The sequence below is a fragment of the Mustela lutreola genome, chromosome 18, assembly GCF_030435805.1.
Source record: "Mustela lutreola isolate mMusLut2 chromosome 18, mMusLut2.pri, whole genome shotgun sequence".
Classification (NCBI taxonomy): domain Eukaryota; kingdom Metazoa; phylum Chordata; class Mammalia; order Carnivora; family Mustelidae; genus Mustela; species Mustela lutreola.
This window is the reverse complement of record NC_081307.1, coordinates 25,100,581-25,114,544: the sequence shown is the minus strand read 5'-3', so window position 1 is coordinate 25,114,544 and position 13,964 is coordinate 25,100,581. Positions and strand designations below refer to the sequence as shown.

Below are 13,964 nucleotides of genomic sequence, written 5' to 3'. Positions count from 1 at the left end.
CTTTGGACAATAAATAATTATCCAGTATATACATATTTGAAGGTGTCAGAATGCAGCCTCTCCAAAGCCACAGATACCCGCACCTGAGCTAGTCAATCCTTCATGAGCTTGTCAGTCACATAAATCAATGGTTCTCAAACCCTGCCACAGAACTACTCCTAGCACTATAAGCCAATATGCCCAGGGACAGGCAAGAAGGTAATAGACTTGAAAAACTTTAGCGGAAGAAGTATTCTCAGAAATTTTACGTTTTATCCTATATTTATACAATTTTTGTATTCAACTTGTTTTATATAAATGTTTGTATTAAAATTTTAAGAGTAAAAACCTACTTGCCAATGAATAAAACAAACCAAAAAAGCAGGTCAGGTTTACGCTGCTGCTCTGAGCATCTCCAGGCATAATCCTGGAGAGCTTGAGTGCATCTGACCCCAGTTTGAGGGCCATGTATTTAAGTGCACACACAGTCGGCCCATTTCAGTTTGCCAACTCTTTTAATGTCGTTTTCAGCAAGAACCAACTACAGCTTGACTTTTTTTGTGCCAGATATATGTGAGAATGTTAACGGAAGCATATTTACAGGTCTGTGAGATAGGCATCATGTATGTTTAAATTCTGAATTCAGGAATAATCTTAACAGCCCTACATCTGAAACTTAATGTGGTTAATGACAAGGAAAATAAGCTAATCTTTCTGTAAGGACATTAGAAGAAAAAAACATGAACAGTTTCAAAAATCATTTGTATAGTCTGGAAAAAAAATCACAATCTTATCATTTTTCTATAATGAATGTAGTAATTCTCTGGATAATTAAGAATAATTCTTTGGATAACTGCTTCAAAGGATGATGCAAGCACCTTTAAAAATACTTTAATTTTCTCTGTATAAACAAATAGTCTTTACCTAGCAACCATAAAAAAAAAAAACAAAACAGAAATTTTAAAAAGAAAATCATACCTTTATTTTATGAAAGAACTGGCCACCAAAGTAGATTTGTTATAATATGGTTGGGTAAAGACAAAAATAAAAATAATTCTCAAATCAAGGGTGAGCAAATGTCTATTCCCTCACCCATGAAAGCAATAATGCAACCAACACTAAAATGGTAATTCCTGGCATTTCAGATACTAAAGTTACTTTAAGGTTTCTGAAATGAAATCATCCTTTGTACCTCCACTACTATTACAGGCCTAAGGAATGGATTAACAATAAAATCTTACCAGCGCAGTTTCATGAGACTGTGGTTGTTTGAAATTAATGATTTCCAAAGCAAGTGTTTTTTTGACTTTGGCTAGGTCTGCTTCTCTGGCTGCTTGTAGTAAAGAATGACCTTTAAATTCATCTGTTAATGAAATAATGGTTGACAAAAAAGATTTAAAATCTGTACCAATCATTTTAGCATGATTACAAATCAGAAAATTATTAACTTTACATATTGCTCTATTTTACCAATAGCAGCAGCAGATTGATACAATGATAAAGGTGACAAGGATGTATAATTACTGAAAAGTTTTGAAAAATGTATACTCTGAAATAAGACTGTTTTATACTCTCAGAATTCATAAGGATACACATACAAAGGATACACATACACTCCAGCTACACTTTAACACAAGCAACCAAAAATGTCTACCAAATGAAAACCAGTTACAAAAACATATCCACTGGAATACTTCACAGCTCTTAAACAACAAAGATAGGTCTGTACATACTTTTATGAAAGTACATATAATGAAATGAAAATTCAAGTAGTAAAAGAGGAAAGAATTTATTGCACTGTTACTACTACCATTGCCACCACAACTAAGAAATGGTACCAAAAAGGCACTTAGAAAAATAGTCGCCAATTAGTAATAGTTTTAGCCCAGAGAAGGGAATAACTGAACTATGGGGAAGTATCAGAGTTTGAGAATTTTTCAAAAAAAAAAAATTTATTACTTGTACAAGATTTTTGCAAAAGTGATTTTTTAAAAAATATTTTATTTATTTATTTGACAGCGATCAGAAGCAGGCAGAGAGGCAGGCAGAGAAAGAGAGAGTGGGAAGCAGGCTCCCCACCCAGCAGAGAGCCCGACGAGGGGCTCGATCCCAGGACCCTGAGATCATGACCTGAGTGAGCTGAGGCTTAACCCACTGAGCCACCCAGTTCCCTCAAAAGTGATTTCTAAATCAGTGGCATGAAAAACAATCCAAAACTTAAAAACTTACAGTCATTTTTTCTATTTTACAATTCTGGTTTGTATTTTGATATGACCACTTGCTAACAAAAAGTTGACGATTGTTCTAAAAAGATATAAATGGTTTATAACCGAATATATTACACAGCAGACCTTTGCACCTGCCTACTACTGAATTCCTTTCTTTTCCTCTCTCTCCTCTCCTGAGTTCCCCATCTTACTCCCTTCTGTCCCTCAAAAGACAGAAAAAGAGATACACACACACACACACACACACACACACGTGCCTTAATAACTACTATTATTGTTCAAGGTCTCAGTTTAGATACTCTGGATAAACCTTCCTGATATTCCTCATTACTGGGTTAGGATTCCGTCTTGTGAAGTCAACTGCAGTTGCATTTACCCTTCTATCACAGGACATATCACATGACCTTATCTGCTACGGGAATCCCATCACTTAGCACACTGCTCGCTATACAGTACAGTATGTACTCATTTGTTGCGTGAATGCTGAATATTGATAAGTCATGGCAGGTTTAGGGGAAAACCATTTTTATAAAACCTCTTATTTAGTTGTACCTTATCATTGCTAAATTCCTCAAAGATTAGGAATTTGAAACATCAGAAACTCCAAGTCAAGTTCAAATGAAATAAAAGTAAACCAGTATTTTCAAATAGCAAAATTATAGATTCTTATTTTAATGAGAGAATTTGGGATAAATCAAGTGAAAGAATTACCCACTGCCATATGTAAGGAGCGGGACCCTGACCCTGACCACTACAAAGGAAAGAGATGTCCTGAGAACTGCCTTCAAATAAAAAGTACAATTTCACTTTGGTCATCAGTCTAGAAAAATATCAGTTCAATTCAAATTATACTGGCTTTTCCTCTAATGACAAATGTCCTATGAATATCAAAATGATAAAAGCAATTCTATTTTTTCAATTACTCCTTTAAGTTCAGTAAAGGTACTCAGGAAAAACTTAAATGGACAAATTAAAATTATAAACAATAAGACTGTAGTACTAAGGAAATCAAGAAATTAGGATATAATAATGCAATTAAACAACATGATATTTTCTCAAATAACAAGAAGTGAAATATTCCTTTTCTTGGCTCTTTACAAAAAAGGTAAAGATTGACCTTCAAGTGTAAAATATTTTATTGATGTATACTCAAGAATAAAAAAGAAGAGAATGGAAAATCTATCAACAATATGATGGTCCCTCTAAATGCAAATGTTACATAAAGGTTTCTTTTTAAAAAACTCAAGGAAGTACTTAAGTAGCTAAAAAGAAAGCAGTAAAACTGCAAATTACTCAAACGTACCCTGAAAACTTAGTATTTATAAAATGCCTTAAAAATTTCTTTTCAAATGCATTTTGAAATTAGAACGAAAGCTACTTGCAGTATTTTCTCCTCTAGTATGTGCAGAATCCAAACTACCTGTTCATTTGGCTTCATGGAAACAACATGTGAAAAGAGAGAGAGAGAAAAGAGCAGAAAAAATGTGTATAATGAAAATGCTATGACCATGGTCTGATCAAAATATTGTTTTTCTTTGTTTCTTGTATAATTTTCTTTAAAATGAAAAAGACTATATTTATTTGGCACACAGAGAGAAAGAGTACAAGCAGGGGAGCCGCAGGCAGAGGGAGAGGGAGAACCAGACTCCCCGCTGAGCAGGGAGCCTAATGTGGGACTCGATCCCAGGATCCTGAGATCATGACCTGAGCCAAAGCCGCTTAACTGACTGAACTACCCAGGTGTCCTCTTGTACAATTTTCTTAAAAAGAACTTAAAAAGTAATTGTGAATGCCTACTGTAAGGCAGGGGACATGATGAGGAAAACCACAGTTTTTAGTTTTTAGAGCAGTTCCAACTTTGTTAAATCATTTTCTTCGAATAATTCCTTGGTAGAATCTTACTTAATAAAATAAAAAATATTGAGAAGGTTGAAAAATACTCTAATCAGGGAACTTCTTTTACAAAACTATACAAATTTCTATGAACTCATCATCTGTACAGTGGAATCAGATGGTCCATTGAAATGCACTATAAAAACTCATACTACTACTCATAATTTGCAAAATGTTTGATAGGAAAAAGAAGTTAAAGGTGATATGGGGATAAAGCTGAGCCCTGGGTACAAACTAAAAGAAGGAAATTAGAAAAAGATAAAGTTTCGCGTTCAAGTCAATGAACTTGTGCATAGTGCACAATGCATCATGCTGAGTTGAGGTAGTTGGACAGATGGGCCCAAACACGAATACCAGCAAAACATTTTTATTAGGTAACAAAGCACTGCACAGGGGCTAAGAAGACAATAATAAAATGAAAAGTCTTTTAAGAATTTAAATTTCACTGGGAAGACAACATACACAGAGAAGAAGGAACTATCTAATGCAAGGTAACATATAACAAGGGTCATACGAGTGGGAGGAAGAATAAAGGCATTCTACAAGGATTCATTGCTAAGTCATCTGTCTGGATATAATCTGGTTTGTGCTGGCCTTTAATCTTGTTGATGTCATCTGTTCTAGTACCAAAATAAGTTTAAACTTCTAGTTAAGCAAAATGAAAACTGCACCTCTTCCTGTCTTAACATAAGCCAGCTTAAAATTTGGTTAAGTTTAAACGACATTATCATCATTTTGACGCTGCCTTTTTCTTAAGTTACCATTTAAAGATTTTCTTTGGCATTGAAGTCCAGTTACCTAATTCTTTGAATCCTGAGAGAGAATACCAATCAGGAGACCAGCTAAATATTGGGTAGGTAATGCTTAGTTTAATTTAAACCTGCAATGACCACATATAGAATTAAATATATCTCAGTATTTGATATGACCAGTAAATGTAATGTGGTGTCCTGAATGAGATCCTGGACAGAAGAAAGACCTGAGGTAGAAACTGAGGAAATATGAGTCGAGTATGATATTTAGTTAATAATGTATGTCAAGTATATCATACTAATGTAAGATGTTGATAGGAGGGCAAACTGGATATGGAATATATGGGAACTCTCTATACTATTTTTATAATTTTTCTGTAAATCTAAAACTATTCCAAAACAAAAAGTTTATTTACAAAACATGCCCATGTATATGTAGGTAATATATACCAGCATTTGAGACTATTAATTCCACCAAATCATTAAAAGGATCTCACTCAAATTAGGGCAAGTGATCGTACTTGGGCTATACAACACACATAAAAAAATAGAAACATGGTTGTACAATCCTACAGGGGTTGCGAAACAGTGAGTACTCAGTAATGTTATATAGCAAATATTATTATCCACAGTACAAGAATATAAACTCTATGAGCTCAGAGAATTCTTCTCTGGTTTGTACGCTGTTGTATTTCTAGTACCTGGCACATAGTAAGCACACAATAAATGGTTACTGATTGACTCAGCCTCATCAACCTTAAAAGAAAAGCACAGGACCCGAAACGAGGATTATAAACTAGTGTATGTGTAAGAACAGAAGGTTAGTATTGAAGTGGGACAAAAGACCAGTTTAAGGACTAAACTAACGAAACTGAGATAGTCTAATATACAGCAAGCAATACTGAGTTTAGGATATAAATACATACAAGTCAATCGCTCCCGCAGCTCAGGAGTGGGAGCCATATCTACGGCGCTTTTGCCATGGCAGTTGACTAATGTAGGGTCGGCACCGTGGCTAAGTAACAAAGAACAGACTTCCACACGATTCTTGGAAGCAGCCTCGTGGAGTGGAGTGAACTGCCAGAGATCCATAGCATTAACACAGGCTCCATGCTGAATGGAGGAAAAAAGTTTTAGGTGAGGGATCATTTCGCTGGGTCAAATAAAACACAGAAGACATTTATTTTCTTGTAAATTTCAGCTATGACTCTTCGAAATGTCAAGAAGGGTTTTAGCTTCTTTAATAACCGTTTTTACAAACAATTTAAAATAAAGTGAATGTTATAAAAATTTTAAGACAGCAATAATATTTTTAAAACATCTTTTGTTTTCTTAAAACTCTTAACTGGCCTACAAATCATGTGAAAACTTATGACAAGTTAGAAAAAAAAAAGCAAGTAATGCTCAATATTTTAAAATTTCTCTTACCTTTAGTAGCAGTTCTGTGACTTCATAATGACCATACGAACATGCGTTATGAAGAGGCACAAGTCCACTAAAGGAAAAAAGGCTAATTAAAGTACTGCAATTTCAAATAACGTAGTCATGAAGAGGTGCTAAGAGACAAAATTTTAATAGATTCCAATAATATATTAAAAATATCTTAAAGTATTTAGTAAGAGGATACAAGGCATAGCTAATGTTTAGCCTTTTATATTTACCTCGTGTCTTGTGTGTATAACCCTTAAATATAATGATAAAGATACCAATTAGAAAAGTATTTAAGTAAAAGGAAGAGCATGTGTTAATTGACCACTGCATGCTTTATAGATCAAGTATCACAGAAAAATGTTACTAGAGAGTGAGCTGAAATATTTCTACCATTTTATTTCATTTTGGAAAGTAATTTCCAGCTTAAGAATGAAATATCCAAACTCCTATAACTTGAATCTCCAAGTATCATTCTGCGCGAGTCAAAGACTGCCATTTTTGTGGTGCACTTCTCTTGATGACTCACCTATCATACACCCATCTGGTTTTGGACATGCACAAGGAAACCGAGATGTACAAGAGCATCAGGCACATGTGCTCCTATACTATTGGGACACCATTTGCATATGGCAAAACACCAGGCACCGACAAGAGAGAAGCAGCACCACAAAGAGTAGATTTGGAATGACAGATTCCCTCTCTGATCACTGTTCAAATACTGAGTTGTTTCTTCCTTTCCTATGTCTTCTGACATGAAGAGGGGCAAAGTGAAAGAAACCCTCCTCTCTGGGCTGCTTTGCTTTATGCTGCCAATCACAGGAGTGTAATAGGGACCTTCTTTACCTGGGCAGTAAGGTCAATATATTCTTGATTTTAAGGCGGGATAATGAGGAATGTTAGCCTATCGCATAGGAGCAGACCTACTTCCTAGATGCTCTGAAGACTAGGTAGGGAATGGGTACAAAGTTTTCTAGAATTTGCTTTCTTAGTAGTCCCTCCCATCTCCCACTGCTCCCATATCAACCTTTGTAAGTTTTCTCAGGACAGATGTCCAGGATTTTATCAGGATAAAAACCAAAGTAGAACATTATAAACTTGTGATTTTGGTTTATCCATAAAAGATGATCCTGACATACCAGGTGAATAGGATAGCTATGTTACTGGCTTATCAGAATTTTCAGTTTGTTTTATCTCCCTTTCTGGAATGCCACTTGAGTTGAAAAATAGTAAATGTAATTGAGAGAAGCAAATTTTAACTTCAAATAATAGAAATGCAATAAAATGTAACTAATTTAGGCCATCACCATGAGAAAGCCTCTTCAGTAAGTAGAACATGAAAATGGAGTCAAACCGAAGCTATTAACATTCTTAAAATGCTACAGGAGCTGTAAAGAAATGGATGCCTTTGTCCAGTGTGCAAAAACCTTACGTGTTTTGGATGCGGTGAACAAAGCATAAAGATCCCTGGATGAGACCATTCAAGGGAGTAAATGGACACACCTACCCTTTGTCTTTCGCGTGCACATCGGCTCCGTGCTGGAGAAGCAGCTGCACTATCCGAACTCTGTTGTAGCCTGCTGCTAGATGTAGAGGGGTAGACTAAAAAAGAAAAAGAAAAACACATCCCCTCCTGAGGTAAATCATTCTTGCTTTGTCATTTCATTGCTGTTTACTTAGACTGAAACACAGTAAAAGTGCACACACGCAGAAGACGCGGAGTGGAAGTGCCAGAAGGTCACATTTCATAACTGGATGATAGACCATTCCTTCATCTCGGGAGGAAAATCTAACTTCAGTGTCATTCACCTATTTCTCCCACTTGTTTTTAAGGCCTTCAGTAATCTAGCTCTACCCCAACTTCTCTACTTTCTTACTTCTTTCCCACAGGAACGATTCTCAGCGCTCTGGAAAGACTTTTAGGGTTCACATTCTTCACAACTGGAAACATTCTTCTTTATCCTACTTTTCTGCCCACTTTTCAAGTCTGAGTGTTTCAATCCCCATTCTATCATAAGGCCTCCCCTACAGAAATGGCTCTCAAAATTTCTCTTGAATACGAAGGTTGAAAAGCCTCTCTAAAGAACAATTTGAAGAAACTTTAGTGGCAACAAAAAGGACAATGGACCGTATTCATTCCATGTGGCTGTTAGCAATGGGTCAAAATGAATTTGCTCTAACATATGCAATGACATGACAAGATAGCATTTAATTCTATTTTATGTACTATATATGCAGCATAAATATAAAACACAGTTTCTCCCCAACTAATTTCTGCCACATTAATTTGAACCAAGTTATTAAAAGGTTCTCTGCTCATATTTTATATGGTAATGAAAAGAACCAAACTTCTTAAAAAAGGCAATGACATTAAATTAAAAGGTTCTCTGCAACTACTGCTATTTTCCCACCTTTGCTCACTTACTTAAAGTTTAAATACTGTAACAGTTTTTCACACAGGGTCTAGTATACCTTAGTATACTCTCATTTTTCCTGTCTTCTATTTGGGCCTTGATATTTAGTAAGATTTTCAATTTCTTTTCTTCATGTACTATAAATGGCAAGATAACAAAAGTATTATTACTGCTTTCGAGGCAGTATATTTTATATATTCTGAGAGTCTTTAAGTTTAGGAGATAGTTTTGGGCAGTTCACAGCTAATAATGAGGAGACCAGGTAGATGAGAACAGAGTCCCAGAGAGGATGTCAGGAAACTGATTATACTCCTGGATCTTATGAAACTGTGAAAGTCATATTCCCTATACATCTCAGCCTTTTCACGTGTAAAAGAGATAAAATCATTCATCCTAGCTAGTTCAAAAATGTGCTGAGAAAGTTTTATTTCATATATAAACACTTATAAAATGCAAAATATCATATAAAAATAATTAAAATTTCTTTACCATCAAACAACTTGCCCATCCAAATTTCTGATTCCAGACACATGTCGAATGTTATGCAAAATAAGACTGCCAGCAAGTATCAAGTTATTTTCAAAACTGTTTCTCCCCCTCCTTTAATATTTTAAAGATGCTGCTTCATTATCTTCTGGTTTGTATCATTTTGGACTAGAAATTTGCCCACATCCTTATGTTTGTTCGTTTGCACATGTGGCTTCTGTTTTGGATACGTTAATACTTTCTCTTTATCACTGGCTTCAAGCAACCTGATTGTGAAGGACATTGGTATGCTCTTCTGCTGCCGATGTTCCGTCTCCAACTTCTTTTGTGATGCTTGGGGCTTGCTGGGCTTCTTAGATCTGTGGTTTGTAGTTTTTTTTTTTTTTTTTTTTTTTTTTAAAGATTTTATTTATTTATTTGTAAGAGAGAGAGAGCGCGAGTACAGGCAGACAGAGTGGAAGGCAGAGTCAGAGGGAGAAGCAGGCTCCCTGCGGAGCAAGGAGCCCAATGTGGGACTTGATCCCAGAACGCTGGGATCATGACCTGAGCCGAAGGCAGCTGCTTAACCAACTGAGCCACCCAGGCGTCCCTGTGGTTTGTAGTTTTCACCAGCTTTGGAAAATATTCTATTATTTTTTCAAATATTTTTTTCTGTCCCCTCTCTCCCACCATTCTCTCTTTAGGGAACTTCAATTACGATTATGAATATATATATATGTCATATATATTCATAAATTTTAAGATACATATTAGGTTGCTTTCAAAGCTTATTTTTAAGCTTTGTTAAACAGAACCAGAGCAACCTTTAGACTAGGACTAATTTCCCCTTCCAGGGAGGTATGACCCTTCTGAGTACCCTATGATAGCCAATGAATGAGGAAGTTTGCCCAGTCTGGCTGGTAGCAACAGAACGATCACAGATGTGGTGCAACTTGATGTGCCGGGGTTGCTACGTCTAATTCTCGTTCAGTGGTTCTTTTTATCACCCCGTGTAGCTTCCTCAGACTCTTCTAATCAGTACTCAGCTGAAATGAGTCAGGGAAACTTTGCAGATCTCTCGAGCTCTCTTCTTTGCAGTGCTCCATTCACTGGCCCTCCACCTGCTAACTCTTGCCACGTGGTCTCCCAAGCTCCTAATTCCACCTTCTCATCTCAGGGAGATCACTGGGCTCCCCCTGGGCTTCCTCTCTCTGATTTAAGGACTAGAAATGCTTTTTAGGCAGTAAGCTGAAGCAATCACACAACTTGGCTTATTTAATGCTTATCTCTCAGGGATCACTTCCATATACTGCCTGATGTCCAGTTTCTGAAAACCATTGTTTCATATATTTTGTTTAGCTTTTTTTAAAAAAAATAATTTCAAGAGGGAAGGTAAAATTAGTTTCTATTATGCTATCTTGGCTCACCTTCAGGACTGAATTGGACTTTACAATACAGCAGGGAAGCTTCCTCCAGAGACAATGACTACTTTGGATGTCCGGTCAATAAGTCAGTAAGCTTTAATAGGACTTAGCTGACATTTATTATTATTATATGAAAAAACTGACATCTTCATTACTGATGCACAAAAAGATTTTCCTTTTTCATATTAAGAATCTTTTACAAAATTTTGCTCAAATACATTTGATCTAATAACTGTTTTTCTTATTCTTAAAAATGAACAAAGTCCCTAAATGGATGAATACATATACATACACTTTAACTGTTTATTTAGAAGGATAAAACAGAAGAAAAAATATTTAGTCTCCATATTTTTAAGAAGCATTGAGACTAAAATTTATTTATAGTGCTTTGAAAATGGTTATATATTTAGTTTCTAAATTACTGTAATTAGGTAAATTAGAAGACTGTAATTGACAAGGTAGGAAGTGATAGGAGGCTTGAAATAGAGCATTTGTGAAAAACAGAGTTGAGGAGTGAGTATCAAAAACTATTAGAAAGCAGAATTGATAGAATCTGATAATTGATGCAGGTAGTAAAGGATACAGCAGTTCCAATTAAAAAATGTCAGTGACAGATGAAGAGAAAGGATTGCTATAGGTTGGAAAAGGAAAGGGAGGAGAGAAGAGGAAGCCAGAGGGAAAGATTTCCACGTTTGGGCTTATCGAATTTGAAGTGCCTGATACCCCAGTGATTAGAGGACTAACTAGAATTCAAGGAGTGGTGAAGGCTGAACACCAATTTGGTTATCACTCGCATTCATTTAAGATAATGCAGCACTGGGGTGCCTGGGGGGTGCAGCTGATTAAGTGTCTGCTCTTGGTTTTGGCTCAGACCATGATCTCAAGGCCATAAGATCACGTCCTGTGTTGGGCTCTGCACTCAGCTTGGGAGTCTGCTTAAGAATCTCTCTCCCTCTCCCTCTGCCCCTCCCTGCCCCCATGCTCCCTCTCTAAAATAAATAAATAAAATCTTAAAAAATAAAATATTTTAGCATTTGCAATATACACGGCAGCATGGTAAATGCTAGGGCCAGCGTGGTCACAAGAAAGGCACAGTACTCTGCCTTTATGAGTCTACTTATTCCTCCAAAACATGAGTCCCTAAATGAAATAACATATATACTAACTCTTCAAAAGGCCAAAGAGGAGGAAAAAGAAGTCTAGGGTCTGAGGAATCACCCAGAGAAAGCAGACAACTACTATTAAATGTGACAAATACTGTAGGAAAGGAAGTTCAGGATGTCCTAAGCGGCTGCACACCTAAACCACTCTGAGGCCAGCGGCAGGGACTGCCATTAGGGCAGATTCTCAGAAGAACTGTTCCCCGAAGGTAGACTTGAGAGGAAACAAATCACTGAGGCAGCAGAATGAGGAAATTTATTCCAGCTAGTTTGAAGAGCACATATCCATTCCCACCAGACACAGAGGCACGAAAAAAAACTCAGCAGCTGGGGCACCTGGGTGGCTATATTACACTCTGTTAATTATCCTAGCATTTAGAAAATTACTTTTATCATTACTTTGCCATTTGGCAATTGAGGTATAAAGTTGGCCCTGTGTGTTAACCATTCATTAAGTTTAGTCGTAGACCACATGATTTTAATTGCTTTGCATCAGAAGATAGTATTTTGGTATATAATGTTTAAACGCTAAACAATATACCTGGACTTTTTCTAGAGGAAAAACCTCTGGGATCTTAGTAGGGTATGCCTATTCAAATCATCTTTTGTTCTTAATTTTTACTTTTTCTTTTTGCCTTCTGTCATTTCTTCAAATTTATTGCATACATTTTACATATACATTTGTATATGCCCTCCAGTGATGCTATTCAGTTTGCATAATTAGCATCCACATTGGAACTACTACTGGGAAAGGCTCATCTCACTTACTCTGTACTTACTCTCTCTCTCTGAATTTACCTATTCCCTTAAGAGTCAGCTACAGCTACTTGGGCACTGCTACCATGTGGCGAACCGACGGCGTCATTCTTGCTCTCCTCCATTGGTCCAGCCATCTCCAGTCCAGGTCTTCAGCCACCAGAGTTGCCGCCCACCCGCAGTTTCTTCTCTATAGAACAACTACAGCGATCTTCCCCAAACTGCAGTCTTAAGTAATTTCTGCTTCGGGTCTTTCAGACATTTCCCACTGTTCTTAGGGTCTCCCGCAGTCTCACATATTACAATTAGCTGCTGAGTTTTTTGTTGTTGTTTTAAAATTTTTATTTATTTATTTGGCAGAGAGAGATCAAAAGTAGACAGGCAGGCGGGGGTGGGAGGAGCCAGGCTCCCTGCTGAGCAGAGAGCCCGATGCAGGGCTCAATCCCAGGACCCTGGGATCATGACCCAAGCTGAAGGCAGAGGCCTTAACCCATTGAGCCACCCAGGTGCCAGTTAGATTTATTCTTAAGAGATTTTTCATCGGAATATTCAAAAAGCCAAGCATGAGGAGTGATAAGTATGGAACACTTGCAAATATACAAACTACTTTTTTCTGCTGTAAGAGAACGTTATCGCTGACATTTCATACTGTGACATGTTTACAGAAAAAGGAATTCCTCCTTAAGGAAATCTCATAATTCCAAGTTTTCTTCTTGGAATCAGGCCATAAGAAACAAACAAACATACACATCTACCCTTGTCTTTTATGATATAGATTTGCAGCACAGAATAAAGCAAGTAAGACAGCTTTAACTTACCCTACCTATACATACATGCAAAGTGAAAAGAGTTGACAAGCGACAGCCCTGTTCAAAAGCTGTGCCTGCAACCTTACTGTAAGTCTGGGCAGCATAATATAAGGAAATGAGTAAAGGCTTTTATATTTGCAGCTTGCATCCCTGCTTTGCAGTTTTATAAGGTATGTGACTTTGGACTAATTTCTCAGTGTCTTGGGGTCTTGCCTTCCAATGTCTGTAAAATGAGAATTGTCATTTCTACCATTTTAGGCTATCTTATGGATGACAGAAAATGGTATAAGCACCCAATACAGTATCACACAGAAAAAGCATGACAAATAGTAGTTACTACTTATTATCACCTTATTAAGTATCTTACACACTTAGAAGTGGTCATTTATCAGTCCACACCTTACTTTAGCTGTTGGCACTATCTGACAAAGTGGATCCACTTCCTCCTTCTTGAAATACTTCTCTCCTTGGTATCTGGGACACCAAGACCTACCTCACTGGTTACTCCTTAGTCTTTTTGTCTGGTTGCTTCTCATTTTCTTGACATTGGAGTACTCCATGACTGTGTCCTTAAATCTCTTTTCTTCATTATCTATACTCATTCCTTTGGTGATCTTATGCGGTCTTGTGCATTTATTTAACTTTCATACACTGAT

The 13,964-nt window shown here is 36.7% G+C and overlaps 2 protein-coding genes across 2 annotated transcripts in view; one reads left to right on the top strand and one right to left on the bottom strand.

Moving 5' to 3' along the window:
* DUSP4 (dual specificity phosphatase 4) overlaps positions 1 to 13,964 on the top strand; it is a 277,349-nt gene that overhangs the window by 90,425 nt on the left and 172,960 nt on the right. The gene's annotated exons all lie outside the window — the stretch shown is intronic.
* Positions 1 to 13,964, bottom strand: part of TNKS (tankyrase) — a 209,908-nt gene that overhangs the window by 66,079 nt on the left and 129,865 nt on the right. Inside the window, exons 6-9 of the mRNA XM_059156236.1 lie at positions 7,788 to 7,882; positions 6,281 to 6,347; positions 5,779 to 5,965; positions 1,221 to 1,342 (exon numbers count right to left, since the gene is read on the bottom strand). Of these exons, the coding sequence (XP_059012219.1) occupies positions 1,221 to 1,342; positions 5,779 to 5,965; positions 6,281 to 6,347; positions 7,788 to 7,882 (471 nt within the window). The remainder of the gene's footprint in view (positions 1 to 1,220; positions 1,343 to 5,778; positions 5,966 to 6,280; positions 6,348 to 7,787; positions 7,883 to 13,964) is intronic.